Source organism: Watersipora subatra, chromosome 1 (assembly GCF_963576615.1).
Source record: "Watersipora subatra chromosome 1, tzWatSuba1.1, whole genome shotgun sequence".
NCBI lineage: Eukaryota > Metazoa > Bryozoa > Gymnolaemata > Cheilostomatida > Watersiporidae > Watersipora > Watersipora subatra.
The window spans coordinates 23701237-23723407 of record NC_088708.1 but is presented as its reverse complement, the minus strand read 5'-3'; the positions used below and the strand labels follow the sequence as shown (position 1 = coordinate 23723407).

The window sequence follows — 22171 nt, the reverse complement described above, 5'->3', positions numbered from 1 at the left end:
ATGTACTAAAGTATTTGGATTGTACCGAATTGAAGTTTGTGGTTGTTTAGTGAGAAATCGAGTAATTTTATCTCCAAATGAATGTAAAATGTCAAAATATCTGATAGATAGCAAAAGATGGGCAAAGGCATAAAATAGGTAAAGTTGGATGTGTTCTTGTCTGCACAATAATACTGAGGTAAATATAAATTTATCAAGCCTGTAGTGACACTGCAAGATTTTCAAATTACCGGCTTAATACAGAGCCTAATGCACACTATTAGATATAGTCGATGTCTTGCGAATCTGGTCCCAGCACGTTACGTGCGACGGAATGAGAAATATTGATCTAAAATATAACTGATAAGATGCATAATCAGATTAATCGTATAAAAAATTGCCTAGCCGCTTGGCATGATAGTCAATAAATTAATGAATTCATATAAAGACATCACGTCAAACACATTACAACACGGTATACAACAAAGTTGAGTGCAATTGGGAGTTGTGTGCAATTGGGACTTGAGCGCATCCTCTTCCATACTCACTCACAAAAATCAATAATAAAACGATTGAGTAAGTTCGCAGACCGAAAAAATGATGCAAAACATAGACAGTAGCTAAGGATTCCTTGGATGCCGTTGAACTCCGCTTCTTCTTTCGGACCGTGTACGCCTAACAGGATGTTGAGCAATAGCAACGGCTCGGTCAGTTTCAAGATTGTCACTTCCCCGTCGCTCTGATTCTGATCGTCTCAGCGTATCGGGTTCTCTCATAGGCTCACCATCCAAAAGCTCAGCAATGGCATTGTCTAATTCAGCTAGCCGTGCCTTATATAATTCATCAGCTGTAGCGCTGTTTGTTGCTACACTGGCACCTGGATGAATAGAATGCAATAGAAAGATGCTATTGTGGTGAAAGATTCTCTAGGTGAAGTGATAATGTGTGCAATGATCAAGCAGCAGATTACTACAGCAGATGAGTATATGGCCGCAGATAATTATACCATCTAAATACCGTTTACCTAGTTGCCACCTACCTACCATTTACCTCAGTTTCTGTAAAAATCGTTGTCTAACCTCCAAAATTATGTTAGATGTTTGTAATTCAAAGAATTGAAAGAGCCATTAGGATAGTCGTTGTACCTTGTGGCGCCTGTGAAATGCCAGTAGCACCAGCTGCAGATGTTGCTCCGAGTCCGGGCGTATCGTTAGCCATGTCATCTGTGTAGCTGTGAGCTTTATGTCTTCGACTTTCTGTTCGATCCTGCATCATCTGTCGTTGCACATCATCCGATTGGAGGGACATCTGTATAGCTAAAGTCAGGTCTTCATCTTGTTCTTCTGGAATACACAGAATTCGTCACTCGTATACGATTAGTTTGTACTCGGCTCAATATTAAGAAGATCATGACCGAACAAATATCCTAGGCAATTGACGAGTTGATGAACATTGACAATCTAATGACACTGACCAGTGAAAGAGGAGATAACAACTCGGGTTGTCAACCTAACCCAGTACAACACAAAAGCAGGAGACATAGATCTTGTACAATCATAAAGGGACAATTTGAAAGATTCCTTATAAAAATGTCTGATTAAATGATCCACAGCTAAGAAATAGTAAGACTCACCCACATACGCTGATTGCGATAGCCTTAGGACATGTTCAAGGATTGGATCTGCAGGAAGATCTGTTGTGCCAATTCCAAGGCGTCTTCTCAATATGGCTTCATCATCTCCACTTCAATGAGCAAATACAGATAGGTTTGCCATAAATGATCGATTATGCTATCATATAATCTACATCATCAGCATACTGTATGTACTGTAAGTGTGTAACACAAGCATGTCTGATAGTTGTGTATCTATCCATACTGTAAGTGTGTAACACAAGCATTTCTGATAGTTGTGTATATATACATGCTGTGAGTAACACAAGCATGTCTGATAGTTGTGTATATATACATACTGTGAATGTGTAACACAAGCATGTCTGATAGTCGTGTATATATACATATTGTGAGTGTGTAACTGTGTAACACAAGCATGTCTGATAATCGTGTATATATACATATTGTGAGTGTGTAACTGTGTAACACAAGCATGTCTGATAGTTGTGTATATATACATACTGTGAATGTGTAACACAAGCATGTCTGATAATCGTGTATATATACATATTGTGAGTGTGTAACTGTGTAACACAAGCATGTCTGATAATTGTGTATATATACATACTGTGAATGTGTAACACAAGCATGTCTGATAGTCGTGTATATATACATATTGTGAGTGTGTAACTGTGTAACACAAGCATGCACATATCTATTTATACGAGAAGGATACAACTAAAGTTACTAAACTATCTCAAGGCCAATTGCTGTAACACAAATGTGATGCTTTGAACTTATGATTCATGCCTGAGACTCCACCTCACTATTTGGAGCACTCCGCCCTGGCCAATCCTCATAGTGCAACAAAAGTGGGTACACTCAGCGATTAATAAATTGTTGAGGTTGGCATTATCTGTGCTGTGGTTTTGAAGACAACGATGCAGTCTGCCTATGCCCTGTAGCCTTATTTCACCGGGTGTAACCACCATCATTTACTTCCAATATTTATATAGAGTATTGTTAAGACAGCTACCTAGCATCACTGCCGCTGCCAGTGTTGAGAGAGTCCATATCTTGGAGAAGTTGGAGACGAGACATCTCAAGAGCTTGCAAAAGGTCCATATGCCGCTCCTGGCTTCGGTGTTTCGCTATAAAAAAGATGTTCATTGGTTGGAATTTCGTATTTTATTTCTGGTTCGGCCGTAACGCATCAACATTGCTGATAGCTTTTGCACCAAGAGCAAGGTGTGTCCATGGCCTTGCTTCCTATGCATGAGAATGGGGAGGCAGCAATAATCATTGACGAGGGATGCAGCAAATAAGTTCATGAGGCAACAATAATAGTGAAACAAATTCATAACCTAGATCATCAAACAAATTGTAGACTTGCCAAATCTAACAATTAATGCATGTGTCAATATTCTCCACAGAGCGGTTGACAATCATTTTAGACAATGTACCTTTTCGCTTGGATTGTGAAGCATAGTCAGCTTTGAGGCAGCTAAGGCTACAGTAATCATGCTGTAAGTCTCTCACCCCGGAGTGTTTCATCTTGAGCTTATTACAGTTGGCCGCAGCGCAAACTCCTACAGAGACAAAGCGAGACTAGACAACTCCTCATCAGCACAGCCTGTCAGACAAGCCTGCGCCAGCCCAACATTTGCTAAGCGATATAAAAATACATGTAATTGTCTTGGGTAAAGCGTGTGAAGTGGGTGAAGTTTGTACTCACCTTGCTGTCTTGGCTGTTCATCCCCAGAATCATCACTGTCAGACAGCCAGGCAACACCAGCTCTGCTAGAGGGTTGCAGCCATGACGAATATGAATCACGAGGAGATGAATCCTCCTGTTGAGAAGTTGGATAAATAGTCACTTACATTATGTTATTTACTGTATATTGCACAGGCGATTACTCATGGACCTAATAAGTATGCTTTGGTATCACATTTGTAAATAGACTTATGAATATAGTACAACTTTATGAAGTGGCTAAGCTACATGTATTCAGACAATTACACGAATAGCAGCCGTGCATCATCACACTGTGTGCGTGAGAATGCAGAGGTATTAGAGTCATGTAGGTTGCACATAGATAATGCCTTAATACTATACGATGCAGAGCCACTGACTTTGATACAGGGATACTGACTCCGATACAAAGATACCGACTCCGATACAAGGATACTGACTCTGATACAGAGCTACTGACTCTGATACAGGGATACCGACTCTGATACAGGGCTACAGACTCCGATACAGGGCTACTGACTCCGATACAGGGCTACAGACTCCGATACAGAGATACTAACTTTGATACAGGGATACTAACTCCGATACAGGGATAATGACTCTGATACAGGGCTACTGCCACCCGATACAGGGCTACTGACTCCGATACAGGGCTACAGACTCCGTTACAGGGCTACTGACTCCGATACAGAGATACTAACTCCAATACAGGGATACTGACTCAAATACAGGGCTACAGACTCCGATAAAGAGATACTAACTCTGATACAGGGATACTAACTTCGATACAGGGATACTGACTCTGATACAGGGCTAGTGACTTTAATACAGGGCTACTGACTCCGATACAGGGCTACAGACTCCGTTACAGGGCTACTGACTCCACTACCGGGCTACTGACTCCGATACAGAGATACTAACTCCGATACAGGGCAGGGCTACTGACTCCGATACAGGGCTACTGACTCCGATACAGAGACACTGACTCCGATACAGAGATACTGACTCCGATACAGGGATACTGACTCCGATACAGGGCTACAGACTCCGTTACAGGGCTACTGACTCTGATACAGAGATACTAACTCCGATACAGGGATACTGACTCCGATACAGGGCTACTGACTCCGATACAGGGCTACTGACTCCGATACAGGGCTACTGACTCCGATACAGAGATACTGACTCCGATACAGGGATACTGACTCCGATACAGAGATACTGACCCTGATACAGGGCTACTGACTCCGATACAGAGATACTAACTCCGATACAGGGATACTGACCCTGATACAGGGCTACTGACTCCGATACAGGGCTACTGACTTCGATACAGAGATACTGACTCCGATACAGGGATACTGACTCCGATACAGGGATACTGACTCCGATACAGGGATACTGACCCTGATACAGGGCTACTGACTCCGATACAGAGATACTAACTCCGATACAGGGCTACTGACTCCGATACAGGGCTACTGACTTTGATACAGAGATACTGACTCCGATACAGGGATACTGACCCTGATACAGGGCTACTGACTATTGCTTTACGCTTTTTAGGATTTTCAGCAACCTCACTGGCAGCAACTTTTTAAAGTTGCAACAATGAGTTAGACTCTCACACAAAAATGCACGCCAGGTGTCGTGAACAACTTACATGTACATATGAATAGCTGAATGTATTTACGCACAGTCAATTTATAGAACAAGCCTGATGCATTGTACAAAAATCAGACAATAATAAATAGACACAAAATTAAATTGACATTAATTTGTGCGTCATGTTGCTTAGTTCCATAAAAATGTCAATACCCAAAACAATCTGCAGCGTGAAGCAGCGCTATACCTTATATCACCAAATATTATATCATCATATTATCTTATATTATATCTTTACATTGAAGACCGTAATAAAGAAAAAAGCGGCAGAATAAGCACTAAGCTATTACCATCGAACCTTGACACATGAGTGACCCCAACACATGAGTGACCCCAACACATGAGTGACCCCAACACATGAGTGACCCCAACACATGAGTGACCCCAACACATGAGTGACCCCAACACATGAGTGACCCCAACACATGAGTGACCCCAACACATGAGTGACCCCAACACATGAGTGACCCCAACACATGAGTGACCCCAACACATGAGTGACCCCAACACATGAGTGACCCCAACACATGAGTGACCCCAACACATGAGTGACCCCAACACATGAGTGACCCCAACATTTGAGAATTTTAAGACACGAGCAAAATTTTAAGCAAGTTTTTTCCTTTGAAATACGTGAAAAATTTGAGATAAGAGCATCTGAGATGGTTCACGATGCGGTTGTTAAGCGACCGAGTATGCGAGAAGCCATTTATGAGAACAGCACCGCTGAGTCTTTCTTATCGGCTTGAAAAAGTTTCAGAAAAGCCAGCTAACAGTGAAAGTGAAGCAAAAAGAGCCAAACCGGAAAAAGATAATAAAAGTGAACAAAAAAATTAAAATTAAGTTTAGTGCGAAATCCAAAATCATTTTTTTGGGTGTTAAGTAAGCAAAATTCATTTAAGTTAAATGTAAAGCGCATGTCATGCAACGTAGCATCACAAAAGTGTAGCGTACCGAATGTGTTGCTGTCAAGTCACTCTCGTGCTGCCATTAGCTTACTATTTTTGTCTTGAAGGTAAGAACTCCATAAAGTATATAATAACGTTACATATTATTGCAGATCATAACCAATATATAGGTATTTGTTACTTTGTGAGCATAGGTAGTGAATTGGAACAATGAAAGCAAATTTTCCATTGTAATATCCCTTTTCAGGTGCTTGTTCAGAGAGTGGGAACGGATCAATTTGTATTTAGTTATTTCATGTACAAAATATTGCTTTGAGATATGAAAGAATTGACATACAAGCTCAGTCTCAGAACGCATTACACTCGTATGTCGAGGTATGACTGTATTATTACTAGTATTATTATTAAATTAGCATAAAACTTTAAATAGTAGAGAAAAATTATAAAGATTATTTAAAACTATTTCACAACTTTCATTTACGCTGCGCCTATACTTATTTTAGTATTACATAAATTCTTGTGTATAAGCCGTCACCAAGTATAAGCCACATCCCAAACATTTAAGCACAATTTCAGGTTCACAGATGTCGCTTAAACACGAGGTTTTACGGTAATATTTTTAACCTGTGCGTTAGTATTATATGTAGGAAAAGCTGGTGAGAAAAAGAAGAGACAGAAATGAGGCTTACCGCAGGTACATCTTGTGGCAGGAGACCATTAGCTATTGATTTATAAAATTCTTCTGTCTTTTCAGCGACCTCTTTGGTTATCTTTATGATTTGTGCTTTCGTAGTTCTGAGATATGGCCTTGCTACTACTTCTGATAGATATTCTGTTTTCTCTTCTAACTCCGTCTAAAGCATATTACGTTATGTAAAGTCTGCTGACCAGTGCTGACAAGTACTGACCAGTGCTGACCAGTGCTGACAAGTACTGGCCAGTGCTGACAAGTACTGACCAGTGCTGACCTGTGCTGACAAGTACTGACCTGTGCTGACAAGTACTGAGCTGTGCTAGTGTGCGGTAACAACTAGATCATTCTACTATGCTTCAGCTTCAACATTTGCGTAAGTAGCCTCGTGATTCGTGTTGTTAAGTCAACACAGTGTTTCAACTCAGAAACTTGAAAAGTACAAAAATTCCTGACATAATTTTTTCCTTTAATCGCATGATTGAGATTAGCAAATTTAAAATTAGTTGTATTTTAAGCCAGAACTCAATTGCAGGTAAAGTTACAGTTAGGCGCAAGCAATCTATAAGTTGGACAGGAAAGATTGCCAGCGAGTTTTAAACCAGAAGCATGAAATAGGTACATGAAACAAGCTGTAAACAAAATTTAGGACTAAAATTTACCAAATGCTTTAAATCTTTTGGCTTAGGAAATAAAGCTAAACTTATAAAGCAAAGGCTATAAAGCTAAAGATAAAGCTGAAAGGTGTTTGCAGATGAATTTCATACCTGAAGAAACTCGAAAACCATCTGCTTCACATTGTTGCCGTGCAGGTAGTACCCATAGACATAGCAAAATTGTAGCATCCGTCTGGCATTAATGAGCACTGTGATAGCTTCATCTATGAATCTAGCAGCAGCCAACCTAGTTAGCGTGTCTGTGGCAGCACTTGCTAACGACTTCTTATTTGATTGGGAAGAATGAGCATTGACTAGTTGAGACATCTTGTCTTTGGCTTTCTGTAGCAGTGGTTCCTCCAACTAGCCAACATAAAATACATGTTACCAAGCAAGGCACCCATTCCTAATAGCTAAAAGTTATCTTTAGCATACAGATGCTTCTCTTGATAGATGAATGCATCACCTGGCTGATGACAGATGCAAAAAGGACTATAAGTCGAAGGAACGATCTGAAGTAAACATAATTTATACTCGGTATACATTCCGTTAAAAGCCAGGTCAAACATCTCAAAATGTCTATTACAGCATCCTCAGAAAGCAACTCGCTCCTTAAGCCCATCGAGAGAACAACTCCCAGACTTATCATGGTTATATAAGGCACTAGTCATCAGAAGAGTTTGAGATGTGTCACAACAGTGAGCTATCAACCGGCAATAGTCTCAATCTTTACTCAAAAATTGTTTTTTCGCAAAATATTATCATTTTAAGAATCTAACCCACCCATTCACAATAGCCATAATAAGCTAACACAGAATTGTGAGAAACCAACTATTGGCTGCTCAGACAATGGATTTTCATCAACCATCAAATGCTATCGTTTTCGTTATGAACAAACAATCAAAGAGTAAAGCAATGAACGGACCTAATATGATTTAATAATAATATGATATAATAATATGACTAATATAATATACAATAATAATAATTAGTAAATTAATATACCAGAGATATAACACGGGTGGGACAGTCTGTGTGACAGCAAGTGCCCACCTATAATTGATAAAAGCTTTAGTTATCGCAGTGTTTTATTTCTATGATGTAGGTATAAATCTATGAATTCGAGACTATATCTACTTAGCCTCATGCTCCAATTATAAATATGGCATATTTTTAAACCTTAACGCATTTACTTCACAGGTAAGTACTTTTGCGTATGTTCCATAACATGTTAGGGCTGTTGTTTACATCAAGGTAGCGCTTCATTAAGCTTCTTACGACATTATAAATATGCACATGTATATGCATGTATAATATTGAAATTATAATACAGCGAGATTCCTTAGGGAGAGTTGTTATACTGACTGAACCTATTGATAACGCAATGCCGATTATATGACTCCCTGACTATATGAATTGCATGATATATGGTTGTCTCCCCATTCCTACTGTTTATCCACTCAACGCGCGTAAGCAGGATTTAGTGGACATTTGAAGCCTGTTCTGACTAGCTACTAAACTAGTCAGAACTGACATTTTATCCAATGTTATAGTATTGAGACTAGTGGTGGCTTCCTCGAAAGCTGTTATAGCATGGCGTCAAAGAGTAGCTACAGTTATTTAAAAAAATTAGAGGGGTCAAGCGCGTCTGCCAAGTATCTGAAGGTTTTTACTAGCTAACTATGAAAAGCCTGAACAGTGATTAATTATTTCCACGTAAATACATATACAGCGCATGTACATCACAACATTAGGTTCTAAGGCTATGTTATAAATCAAGCCATGAAAATAACAGATAGCCATACAAATTTCATCTGGATTCAGATTAGAGATAAAAGTAACAAACCTGTTTTGCAATAAAACACTGACCTCTAAGCTTCGCTTGTGATTTTCATATCTTGTATAATAATGCCCAAATCTTTTGAGCTCTTGAAGAGCTTCGTGTCTGCCAGAAGCATCAGTCACATCACTCTGGTGCTTCTCATCCACTTTCTCCACTATTTCATACCGAGTGCACCGAAAAAATCCGCCTGTGCTAGAATTATGGTGCTTCCATGGCTCCAGGCAGACCCAGCAAAAGTCATGTTTGCACTACAGGATATGAATGAGAGAGAAATGCTACCACATGATTGCAAGGTAGTCATGGCAGCGATCAAAAAAGACTTGATATTGTTTACGAACATTGGAACTAAAAACACGCAGCTTTTGTAAGGACATGGATTCAATTACTGCACCCTGCGACGTCTTTCAACTGAACATTTCTAAAATGGATACATATAGGAATACCCAAGTCTTCAATTATACATTTCTCTTTATGTAATGCTGACACGGAAAGATCTCTGAAAGTAGTAACGAAAAGAGCTGCCCTAACTACATACATGTAATAGCTCTGACCTACAATACATACCTTTGAGCACCGCATGTGGTTGCAGCCTTCATTTTTTTCAATAGGTGACTTGCAGTTGGGACACTTCTTTGAGTTACTCAGCATCCAGTATGTGTTCGCGGCAGCTTCGGACTTCTTTGTGATATCCTTCCACTCATCTCTCCTAACCTGTGGTAGAGTTCGAGCTATAAGAATGCCGTTTGCGTCAACTGCCTACACTCGGCTATGTCTAACTCCATAAATTTGAATTGTAACGAATAACTAAAATGACACATAACTACAGCCATTTTAGCCAAGGACCAACGTAAAAGTCCACTTTCATAAATATTAAAAAAATTATTACGTGTGGTACAGTTCCTCCTAAAATAGCCTGAAGGCTTATAAATGAGCATGTCTAAGAGGCGAAGAGGCCTTTGCCAGTATAAGAGAAGATGTGGTAAACAAAGTTAACTTTGTGGTAAACACCACCAAGTTACATGTAACTTTGTGATGTTTACCAAATTTCTAAAACATTTAGTTCAAAAGCTAACAAAATACAGCTTGTCAGATCTGGAAAGATATCTAACATAAGTGAACCAAATTCTGAGACATGATTTTTATAGCTTCTGACGCATATTCACATACTCATTTCATCAAAGCTTAACAAACTCCATGATCGCAAGTAGATGACCAACTGATTCTAAACTGTGTGGTCTCACAATTGTTTATTTCATTGCCAATATAAAATCTAAACACAACTTCTAGCTCTTTTATCCATAGAGTGAGTACGTATATCATTTGCTAGAACATCGCTGCACTTTACACTTCTGTTTATGGTTGTTTCTTATTAATCTGAAAATATCCAATAGCCAGCAAATTAAAATCCCTTACAGCCAATAGTATTCTTCAACAAATTGTATTGCTTTGCTCTTCAACTTGTTTTTATTAGGGAAGCATTGTTTAAACACTTTTGCTATCTAAAAGTCTAAAGCGCCAAAATTGGACATTTTTTATAGTATAATTTATTCCCACACTAACATATTATCAGTTAAAAAGAGAAAATTTAAGCTAGCTAAGGCATTTAATCGAAAGTAAAAATGAAATTGAAACACTTTCAAAGGCTGTCGACAAAGTTATCTTTTCAATTTTTAATTTCTATAGCTCATATGAATTTTATATACTTATCCGTATATACTGATTTTATTATAAAAATAATAAATATGCATGTTATAATAGTATGTGCACCCTGACTTAGCAACAGTAAATCTTAACAGGAGAAAAAATGCACCATCTAGAATGTTCTTAGTTTGTCTAAATAACTGGGTTTCAATAATTCACTCAGCAATTGTGGATATTATACGGGTTTTCAGCTTAAGAAGTGCAGCACTAAACAACAGCCTTAAGGGTACACTGATAACTCTTAGCCTAAGAACCGCAGCACTGAACAACAGCCTTAAGGGTACACTGATAACTCTTAGCCTAAGAACCGCAGCACTAAACAACAGCCTTAAGGGTACACTGATAACTCTTAGCCTAAGAACTGCAGCACTAAACAACAGCCTTCAGGGTACACTGATAATTCTTAGCCTAAGAACTGCAGCACTAAACAACAGCCTTAAGGGTACACCGATAACTCATAGCCTGAGAACTGCAGCACTGAACAACAGCCTTAAGGGTACACCGATAACTCATAGCCTGAGAACTGCAGCACTGAACAACAGCCTTAAAGGTACACTGGTAACTCTTAGCCTAAAAACTGCAGCACTAAACAACAGTCTTAAGGGTACACTGATAACTCTTAGCCTAAGAACTGAAGCACTAAACAACAGCCTTAAGGGTACACTGATAACTCTTAGCCTAAGAACTGAGGCACTAAACAACAACAGGGGTACACTGGTAAATCAACATAAAAAGAAATGCAGGTTTAACAAGAGAGCATAGTTCTAGCGTGAACTAACACAAAACATTTTAGTCTACATCTAGGTCTAGCAGTTTCAAATGCTTGTCCAATTTTATGTGAGAGCTGAGAAAACCTCTCAATAGCCTCTTGGCAGTCCATAAAATAACCTCCTATTTTTTACTAATCAAAATGGCATTTTCAGGAATGTTATTTTTCAGTACTGATTTCATATGAGCAGCAGATTGGTCTTACTTTCAGAAATCAGATCAGAAATACCTTATCAGTGTCTGATAGCTGCAGCACCAGGTAAGTGATATATATAGCCTATCATATAAACATCTATATATATAGCTGCAGCACCAGGTAAGTGATATATATAGCCTATCATATAAACACCAGGTAAGTGATATATATAGCCTATCATATAAACACCAGGTAAGTGATATATATAGCCTATCATATAAACACCAGGTAAGTGATATATATAGCCTATCATATAAACACCAGGTAAGTGATATATATAGCCTATCATATAAACATCAGGTAAGTGATATATATAGCCTATCATATAAACACCAGGTAAGTGATATATATAGCCTATCATATAAACACCAGGTAAGTGATATATATAGCCTATCATATAAACACCAGGTAAGTGATATATATAGCCTATCATATAAACATCTATATATATAGCTGCAGCACCAGGTAAGTGATATATATAGCCTATCATATAAACACCAGGTAAGTGATATATATAGCCTATCATATAAACACCAGGTAAGTGATATATATAGCCTATCATATAAACACCAGGTAAGTGATATATATAGCCTATCATATAAACACCAGGTAAGTGATATATATAGCCTATCATATAAACACCAGGTAAGTGATATATATAGCCTATCATATAAACATCAGGTAAGTGATATATATAGCCTATCATATAAACACCAGGTAAGTGATATATATAGCCTATCATATAAACATCTATATATATATAGCTGCAGCACCAGGTAAGTGATATATATATAGCCTATCATATAAACATCTATATATATAGCTGCAGCACCAGGTAAGTGATATATATAGCCTATCATATAAACATCTATATATATAGCTGCAGCACCAGGTAAGTGATATATATAGCCTATCATATAAACACCAGGTAAGTGATATATATAGCCTATCATATAAACACCAGGTAAGTGATATATATAGCCTATCATATAAACACCAGGTAAGTGATATATATAGCCTATCATATAAACACCAGGTAAGTGATATATATAGCCTATCATATAAACACCAGGTAAGTGATATATATAGCCTATCATATAAACACCAGGTAAGTGATATATATAGCCTATCATATAAACACCAGGTAAGTGATATATATAGCCTATCATATAAACATCCATATATATAAATCTCAACGTCTGTCTTTTGTTTATCTGTCGTCGTCATGTCCAGTTATAGCAATTGTTTTAAGAATGAAAAATGGGCTTTGTACTGGATTTGGACTCTGCAACTCCAGGTCTGGATGCAGCGAGCTTATCCCTTAGATTATGTGTCCAACAGAATTAATAATAGTGAAGATATTCATTACATCGGTAACAATAGGTATAATGGCCTTGCGTCACACGTAACGATTACCAGCTGGCCTCACAACCTCAATAGGTGAATGCTGGGGTTGCTTGGGTAATAAAACAGCTTATAAGCTTATAAACAGTTGCACGTAATGTAGTATAAAGGTAATGTAGTGTGTAAGGTAATTTAGGTAATGCAAAGTTTATAAAATGTTTTTTATTACCCATGTGCGCAGGGCAATTAGCTAGTATTAGCCTAAAAGTCAAACTTTGACACGATTTTAAATACTTCATAGCTCTGGTTTTCAAAGTAACACTTTGGAAACAGCTCCATATTCCTTCCTGTCCAACTCACCTCAACTATTTTTTCAAGCCAGCGCTTGTAGTCTTGACAGGAGGCAGGGTCATGGGGCTCTAGCTGGCAGTGCCAGCAGAAACGGTGTCCATTATGACAATGAGCAGTCAAGGACTGGTATTCAGTGTTACTGGAATGCAGGGAAGATCTTGATGTGACTGAAGCGGATCGGTTTCTCTCTGGATTTTGCACAGCCAATCCACAGCCTGGGTGTGGGCACCAGACGATACGAGGGTTGCTCGCTACAAATGCCTACAAACAGAATAACTTAATTATACGCAGGACAGTTTCACGTTACTCGCTAATATACCAGAAAAGAGCGATTGTATTGACATTCATTTAGCTGGACAGTACAAAGCTTGTACACTCGATTGAAAGAAGGAAGTACGGAAACCACAACATGATACACAATGAATATCATTGCAGTAGAGCATAACTAATTGTTCTTCTCGAATTCACTATAGCAGCGAATAACCAATCCGAAAAGGAAACTGTCAGCCATGTCTGATATTTCCTCGATGGTAGCTTAATGGTATAATGTTCACACGAGTGCTCTTGTTACATGATCGCTCTGTTACTCGAGTGCTCTGTTTTAATTTTGGTTAGATGAATAAATGGAGTTTGGATGACTAATTCTTGCGGTGTGTCAACAAGCATTAAAAACCGATTCTGAATACCACATTGCATTATTCTAAATCGCTGAAGGAGTTTAAGCTATGCAGGTTGGTCTTTGTTCAGCTCAAAGTAATCAATGGAATTACTCATCGATAGTTTCTGAGCGAGGAACCTAATCACCTCTCATCTCCAATGTTCCAACGACATTCCAACAGTTCACGCACAATTCATACTAACTTCAAAGGAGCTAGAAATGAATTCTCCAAATATGCTAAGTTTAACTGAAAAACAGAACAGCCGATGCAGAAGTAGCTTGAGTAGAGAATTTCAACAACCGTATCTACAATAACTTGAAGCAAATGAGGGTTTTAGAGAGATGAGCTAGATACCGTGTTCAAAATGGTAGCTGTCATACAGATCAAATAGCCATTGCAGTTCCTGAAATAACAGCCCCACTCATGAGAATTGACTGCCTGCTTGCACCCTAGGTTAGATCTATAGCATCTCTGGGTAATTAAAATAGCTGTCACTAGTCGGGCAAGTGGCAGACTTATTTGTTTGTTCACCGAGTATAAGATTGGGGAGCCACAAATCTTCAATGAATGATATCAAAGAGCATTCTCTGTCTGGTTATGGCAATGTGCCAACCAGTCCACTGCAGTGGAATTCCAACTGGTAGAGCGATACCCAAGTCACAGCATGGTAGCCGACGAGGCGCTTATAGAGGTAGCTCAAGCGGTAAATAAAGATTCCACTGTGACAAATACAAAGGCGAATCATATTTTCAAAGTACACTAATTTGCCTTATCATTCTTAAACTTTGTAAGCTTGGCATCACGGCAGAATTCTTGAGTAAGAAGCAATACACATGCATTTTGCGAATGGGCATACCTTAATGTCAAACTGAAGATATCTCTTAGCCATAGTACTTGATACTGTTGTCTCAATAAACTCAACAGGAACAAGAATGTTGCAGTCGACTGCTGGACAGACTATATTATGTGCATCACCTTCCTTTATCTTGATATCCAGATAACTGTCAAAAATGCGCTAAATATAACACCCATTAAATGGCTGGGCTGTTGTGATGTGAATGAACATTTTTAGATTGATTTATGTACAATCGATATAATGTTGGCTCGTGGCACAGTATACATGTATTTAGGCTATTCTCGTGGTCATACCATCGCACCTACACCTGTAGGGTACAGATAACAGATTTATTAAACTTCAATTAGTTAGCATGACTGTCCAAGCATGTTGGCAGTTAACATTAGTACATATTATTTTGCCAGAAAGGTCAACTCTCCGATAAAATCTGTCAAGGTAATGATAAATTGAACAAGAATCTTGCAAGCAGAAGTGTCATAGGAGAGCAAAAAAGCTGTCTTCAGTAAGGCTTTTATTCAGGTGTCCAGGTCAAGGAGAAACTTGAGAAATAAAGGATACAGCTGTGAGAGCAAATTAAGCATCTGTAGAAACAAGACTGTAGGTTTCGTGCTAAACACGACACACTGGTGTCTAGTTCTCGTCATTACTGCCCATAAGTGGATTAGTAGGTCATAGACCAGAACAGAAGTTAAAGCTATTTTCTTTTACTGTTATACTCACTCTTTCCAACAGGAGTGACAGAACCAGTGCTCGCACACCATCGACACGCTTTCTATCGCCTCCACTATATTGTCAAAGCATATTTCACACTAGAACAGAGAAAACGTCCATTGCAGAGAAACAGTGACAAATACACAGAAACAGCAACTAATCACACATCCTCTATGATATACATTTTAAACTTTGATGTTATACCAAATTAGAGGTTAAAAGTGAAACTCCGAAAAACAAATCAATATTTTCAATGTTTCCATGGATCAACTGAACAGAGGTATTCCTGTGCAGTAGATGGGAGTGAGAAAGGGGTGGGGGTTTGGGGAAGGGGCGGGGTTTGGGGAAGAGGTTTGGAGAAAGGGGTGGGGTTTGGAGAAGGGGGTGTGTTGCGCAAAGGTGATGGAAAAGGGGGTAGAAAAGGGAGAAGAGGGGTAGGAAAGTGGGAGGGCGGAAAAGGGGAAAAGATGGAAAGATGAGGGGGAAAGAGGCTGGTAGACCGGGTCTTTTCGGAGGGGATGGGAAAAAAAGATGTTTGCAATGCACTTACAGTACTAGGAGTAAACGGCTTTTGAGAGCTCGATGTTTTGAGTATATTGAGTTCATGATCAGCGTTGGTGTCGGAGATGTTTTCAAGATTAGAAGGAGGAACAACTCCAGAAATTTCACAGCAATGTACAGAATCAGATATCCAGGCTTCTAATAAAACTTCCTTGTCCCATTCTACATGAAAATAAATGTTAAAAAACTTGTATACTTGTCACTAAGTCACTAGGAAAGCTCTAGAATCCTAATTAGATTGCGGTGAAGGTCAACCATAAGTGCAATAATATTGCAGCAATTAGTACGGCCTACAATGTCCCTAGCAGAGCCAGACAAACGAGTGCAAATAACAATAACCAGAATTTATAGAATTTATATAAGTGATTATGTTATTGTTCAGTGAGTCAAACTTCAATATTTTCTAGACTGCTGACTCCGGCAGCTAACCATGTAAAGACATGACCAGACGATTTCACTAGCTAATAGCAAGCATGAACTCTAATTTTATTAGCAAGTTTAGATTGTTGTGGATCAAGTTACAATAATAAGTATACAATAAAGAGGGCAGACTAACAGGCTAATCATAGCCCTTTGTAATTCATGACTGAGACACTTCAATTAAATGACCTCAAGGTTAGCAGATGGTATAACTGTAAAACAAGCATGAAAAACAAATGAAAGCAAACAAGAGTTTAACAAGATGATTGAATGCTGTTGCAGAACATGAATCTTGTGAAGATAGGACAGTGAACCTATACAAAATAATTATAAACCAATTAGATCATCTTCTGACCTCAAACTAGGGATCAGCAAACATGATTTATGACAAATCTGGACACACACCTCACCCAGTTCTCATTGCAAGTCTCAGGTTACTAAAAAAATTTGTTACAACTAAAGAGTATTCGATACACTGCGTGCTGATGTCGTGAGTGAGGAATGAGAAGAGTGATGAGTAAGGGCGAGACCGATTTCTACAAGAGTTAAGTGCAGACAACCCTTCACACCAAATCAAAAGTGTATGTAATCGTAAGTAATGTCATCATATGTAAATCAAAAGTATAAAGCGTCGAAAAACAAGCATCATATATGCAAAAACCGGTTTTATGCATTAGATAACTGCAACACGGGCGGCATCAGCAAAGCAAAAGCTTAGATCAAGGTTGATGCATGCCAAGTGAACCCCGTAAGCTGAGGCACAGTTGCAAATGATACACATCAAACAATGAATGCAGTGCACAATGCTATGGTAGTGTTAAAAACAATCAAATAGTTACTGGTAATCATGTTTTAGTTGAGCAAAGTATGAAACAAATAAAAGTCATGTTTATGAATAATATTATATTAGAATAAAGAAACAATGAACATGGCTGCGGTATGAAGCACGAGAGAATCAGGACTCACTGTGGTGGCGAAGGAGGACCTCTGCTGTAAAAAGGGGCACCCGAAGCATATCGGAAGTCTCTACTATGAGTGTATCTTTTGCATCTTGCAGCTCCTGGGGTCGCAGTCCTTGATAGTGGTCTTCCTGTATGGTGACAGGAGTCTCTGGGACAGGCTCACTAGAATCTCCATTCTCCTAGCAGAGAAGTCACATTCACATAGATTAAACATAGATTTTACATCAGTACAGCTCGAAAATGGTAAATATACTTCATGTATAATTTACATCTATTATTCATTTCGAATTGAAGCAACTCCATGAATATTGAAAAAAAATTGTGAATAGTACAATATTTGTAAATAGGTAAACAAACAAACTTTGAAGGTCACACATAAAACTTATTCAAGCAGAAATAACTGCATAACAGGAAGTGACATACAAAGAAGACCATCTTTGACTCCAAGTATTGCGCAATACTAGCCATTGAAGCTTTTTCAGCCAATTCACACGGTGTCTGGCGGGTTGAATTTTCCAAGAAGAGTGGAGCTCCAAGCTCGACTAATTGCTAAAAATGGATACAAATAATCAAGAATACAAAACTATAAAACTTACTGTGCTTGACATTGTATCCTTTTAAAAGAAACATTTTTAAATTTAGCTAATTTTTTTGTTGACAGTGTTTACACATTTCCTCTCAGCCACCATTGCTGCAGATTATACAGTAATCCAACAGAAAACTAAGTAATTATACAGTAATGATTTTGAATGCAAAGCAAACAGTTTGACTGCCATTAGCGTAAAGCTAGACAGTGACTAGAGAGACATAGATGGTTGAACTTTGACATACAGAAGTTTTATATATTTAGCATAAAGCTATACAATGAAAAGAAATACACACGTGGCTTGATTTTAAAAAATGTGAATGCTTCATAAATCTCAATGTCTATTTTACGCTAGATCTATGGCACTATGTCTTACTAACCTTGACGCAACTCATGAATCCTGACTGCGCTGCATAGTGCAGAGCAGTATTACCAAACTGTAAAACAAATGACAAAAGTTAATAAAACAACTAACAAATTCGATTCATCTGCTGTTTCTATCTATATGCTACAAGATATACTATTGGCACCTTCTTAAACACGCGATAGTTTTATAACAAAAGGCCTGCTATGAGTTGCGAGTCTCGTAATATCATTAACAAACTACAAACAAACATAATAACTAATAATAGAATAATAATAACTTTACTACAATAAGAGTCATGTTTGTCCGGTTGTCCGTACCCACTCCGAAAGCGTTAGAAAAAAAGATTGCACCGCACAGGAATCAAACCCACATATTCGGACACGCAGTCATGCATACTACCACTACGCCACTCAGCCACCTCGTCACATCTAAGAATTACTGCTCACATACTTATTACACAAGACTGGCAGAGTAACATGTAATAGTAATATAATAAAACTATACACTGAGAGTACAATATTTTCCAAAGAAAAATGTGGACCGAGCATCAACACCGCTTACAGGCAAACTATAGACACAAAAACAGCCCCTAAAAGTGAATGATAGAAAAACTAAAATCCAATCTTAGCAACAAAGCAAAATTTCCCAAGACTATACCAAAACCAAGAGCATTGTGGCCATTAGCAATAGTATTATAAGGCTAACTAGTTGTTTGGTTTATTTGAATGTGGTCGAATGGAAATGAGCATCAAGCAGAACCTTATCTTGAGCCGAGATGTTTAGCTGTTCAGGCTCTCCGTCTGCGAGGCCCTCCCCTCTCCACTTTACCAGGATGTTAACGCATTGTTCCTGAGCTGAATGTGTCTTGGAATCGCAATCACGCTTAAGCCGAGAGGCGCAGTGTAGTGATGACTCATTGTTTCCATTTTTCTTATTAGGATTCCCGGCATACCGATCAAGGAATATCCTAAAATGAGGAATTCTTAAAATATCTCCAGAAAACAAATTAGACAAGCCAATGGATGGCAGCAGCTGATTTGTTCGTAACAAAATAGATGGTTATTCGGGATAGGTTTGCTTGTGAGAGGACAACAGCTGCTCTGTATATTTGCAAAAGCTGCCTCGGATGACGATAAACCAGAGCTTTAAATCATACTCAAAACAGCTCTTCATTTTCTTATCTTTAACAGGTTGCAGATAGCGTTCACAGATTATAAGCTGGTGTATTTGCTTTGTCATGCATAACTCCTAGTCAAAAGATTATTGTTGTGTATCTTTTTGTTTGGCACCCAGTCTTCAGTTTCAGTTAAAAAAAATTCAAACTGAAAAATTAAAACCTGTTGTGAATTAAAAAACAAGATATGAATCTAAAATAAAAAGTCAGAGACAAATTATTCTCCATTATTGAATAAAAAATCACAAAGCAGTAAAAGCCCTCTAGAATGGAGTCACTCAAGTCAGAGGAATGTATTGGCTGCCATTTAAATGGCAGGTCAAAACCGCCTGCAACACTGAATCATCTGCGAATAACTACACGCTAGTTTTTCAATCTACAACTACAGGTCAATGTTCAGCATAAATTGCACATGCATTTACACCCTAAAGTATGTAAGTTTTCAACAAACAACTGTGTCTACCAACTGTAATTATACAGCCTGATTCCAGTAATGTTTAACTTAGTTCCGTTTGTGTAGATTGACAACCATCTTGTGAGAATTCCTTAATGCTGACTCAGGCTAGTGGACAACCCTTTTGATTACATATACATGTAACCTTTATCCCAATTTGTAATAAACAGTGCTTGATATAAATGATAGGAAAGATTCCATTATCTAAACAAAGCCCGATCCAAACAATAGTACTCCTTCATATTAATTCGCTATACATGAAAAAAGGTTGATCCAAAACCTTGTATATACAGAGTGTCAAAGCAGACCAACATACCGCAGTGCTTCGGGCATTGCGTGACGAGCTGCCACATGAAGTGGTGTGTCGTGATTGTAACTGTCACCATATGAAGCATTTGGATTGAACTTCCTTTGTAAGTCCTTGTTAGTGTCAAATAAAGCAAGGGCTGCCTGCTCGTCTCCCTTAGCTAACTTCTTCCTCAATTTAGAGGAAGAGCTACCCATGTTACGATTTAGTAGAGTTTGTCAAATGAGAGCAGGTACATCAGACCTTCATTTTCCTAACCAACACACATACACACGCTGATGAAAAGTAGCAAGGTTTTACAAGTGAACAGTTTTGAAGTGTCAGCGACAACCTATCATTGTGAATGAACTGACTACATGGTAAATGTGTGTGTGTGGTTGAAAGTGATGAGGCGATAGTTGGATCGCAAGCTATGTAGCTATTAATCCCTTATGGACCAATCGCAAGTTCACTGATAGACAGACCGGCATTGAGAAGATCTCATATAATAAGTCATTAGTTACAACATCAATTAAAGGCTAAATACTTTTGAACAGTAAAAGATGCATGTGGTAGTTATATCATCAAGCATAAAAAGGCAAAAATTAAACTCAACATATGGTAAGACAATTTCATAACAAAACTTCCAATTCCAATACTTAATACTCAAAATTCTAAAATGTACACTCTACAGCCAGCTATTAGCCTCAATATATTTCTATATAACATACAACAGCCTGTATTCAGCTAAAACTTACAGAGTCACAATAGCTTGTTTCTCAAGCTATTATGAGCTTAAAAAAAGTCGTTAAGAATTATATTCTATGATTTTGAAACATAATAGACAAGCATTTATCATGGAAGAAAATGAGGGCTTTTCAAGCAGCATACAGTGTCTGATCATACCAATTTGCATGAGATTTCCAGAGATTTCTAAAACGTATGATTATTTGACTAATAAACAAGTTGGCTTGTGCACAAAATGTGTAGAGTTCATTTGGCAAAAAACCACCTTGACTACTGAGTATTGACTATTGGCAACAGTTGAACGATCCTTACATGAAAAAGATAGCCATACACTATTTTCTGTCGAAAATGTAGAAAGCAAAAACGCTTTTAACAATAAGAGGTTACTGCAGTACAACCGAAATGCTATCTTACCAGTTGTTGTCATAAACTTCATCGAGAAGAGCGATAAAATATTGCTTCTTTATGTCATGACAGCATCATGGCAAATACCTGTAGCAACAAGGAAAACGTGCATGTTAAAAATCACTCATTTGAACAAGAATTGTCTGCATCAATTACAAATAATGACTATTTTAATAATGACTGTTAAATTTTGTCAAATTTCTGGCAAGCAAAGTATATGAGGTTGTGACGGCGGTATAGCCTACACTATACAGTGAATACTTGTAACATGAAATAGGTAGAACAATATTGAGTTGAACAAACAAACGTGTGGTTTCTGAAGCTTTCTTGATAACAATATTTTTTCATATACTGTAGGTTCTTCGAATTTTGTTAGACCACAAAAAATCATTGGCATATTTCATTACGATCTTTAAAAAGCAGCTGAAAAACGATTTTTCAAAAGTAAATGAAGAAAATATTTTAGCAAATACATTTTAATGCAAACCAGCAATAAGTAACAACAATATTAATCGC

The 22171-nt window shown here is 38.0% G+C and overlaps 1 protein-coding gene across 1 annotated transcript; it reads right to left on the bottom strand.

The window, feature by feature from the left end:
* Positions 1-598: 598 nt before the first annotated feature.
* Positions 599-21732, bottom strand: LOC137385496 (ankyrin repeat and IBR domain-containing protein 1-like). The gene is made up of 20 exons (XM_068071966.1): positions 21665-21732; positions 20534-20777; positions 19349-19556; positions 18603-18659; positions 18060-18185; positions 17641-17815; positions 16244-16416; positions 15703-15791; positions 14983-15127; positions 13477-13728; positions 9672-9818; positions 9134-9355; positions 7376-7627; positions 6607-6771; positions 3327-3441; positions 3055-3180; positions 2628-2742; positions 1613-1722; positions 1125-1322; positions 599-856 (listed from the first exon to the last, which is right to left on the bottom strand). Exons 2-20 carry the CDS (start codon positions 20719-20721, stop codon positions 600-602), a joined length of 3120 nt encoding a protein of 1039 aa, XP_067928067.1. The 5' UTR covers positions 20722-20777; positions 21665-21732; the 3' UTR covers position 599.
* Between the last annotated feature and the right edge of the window lie 439 nt (positions 21733-22171).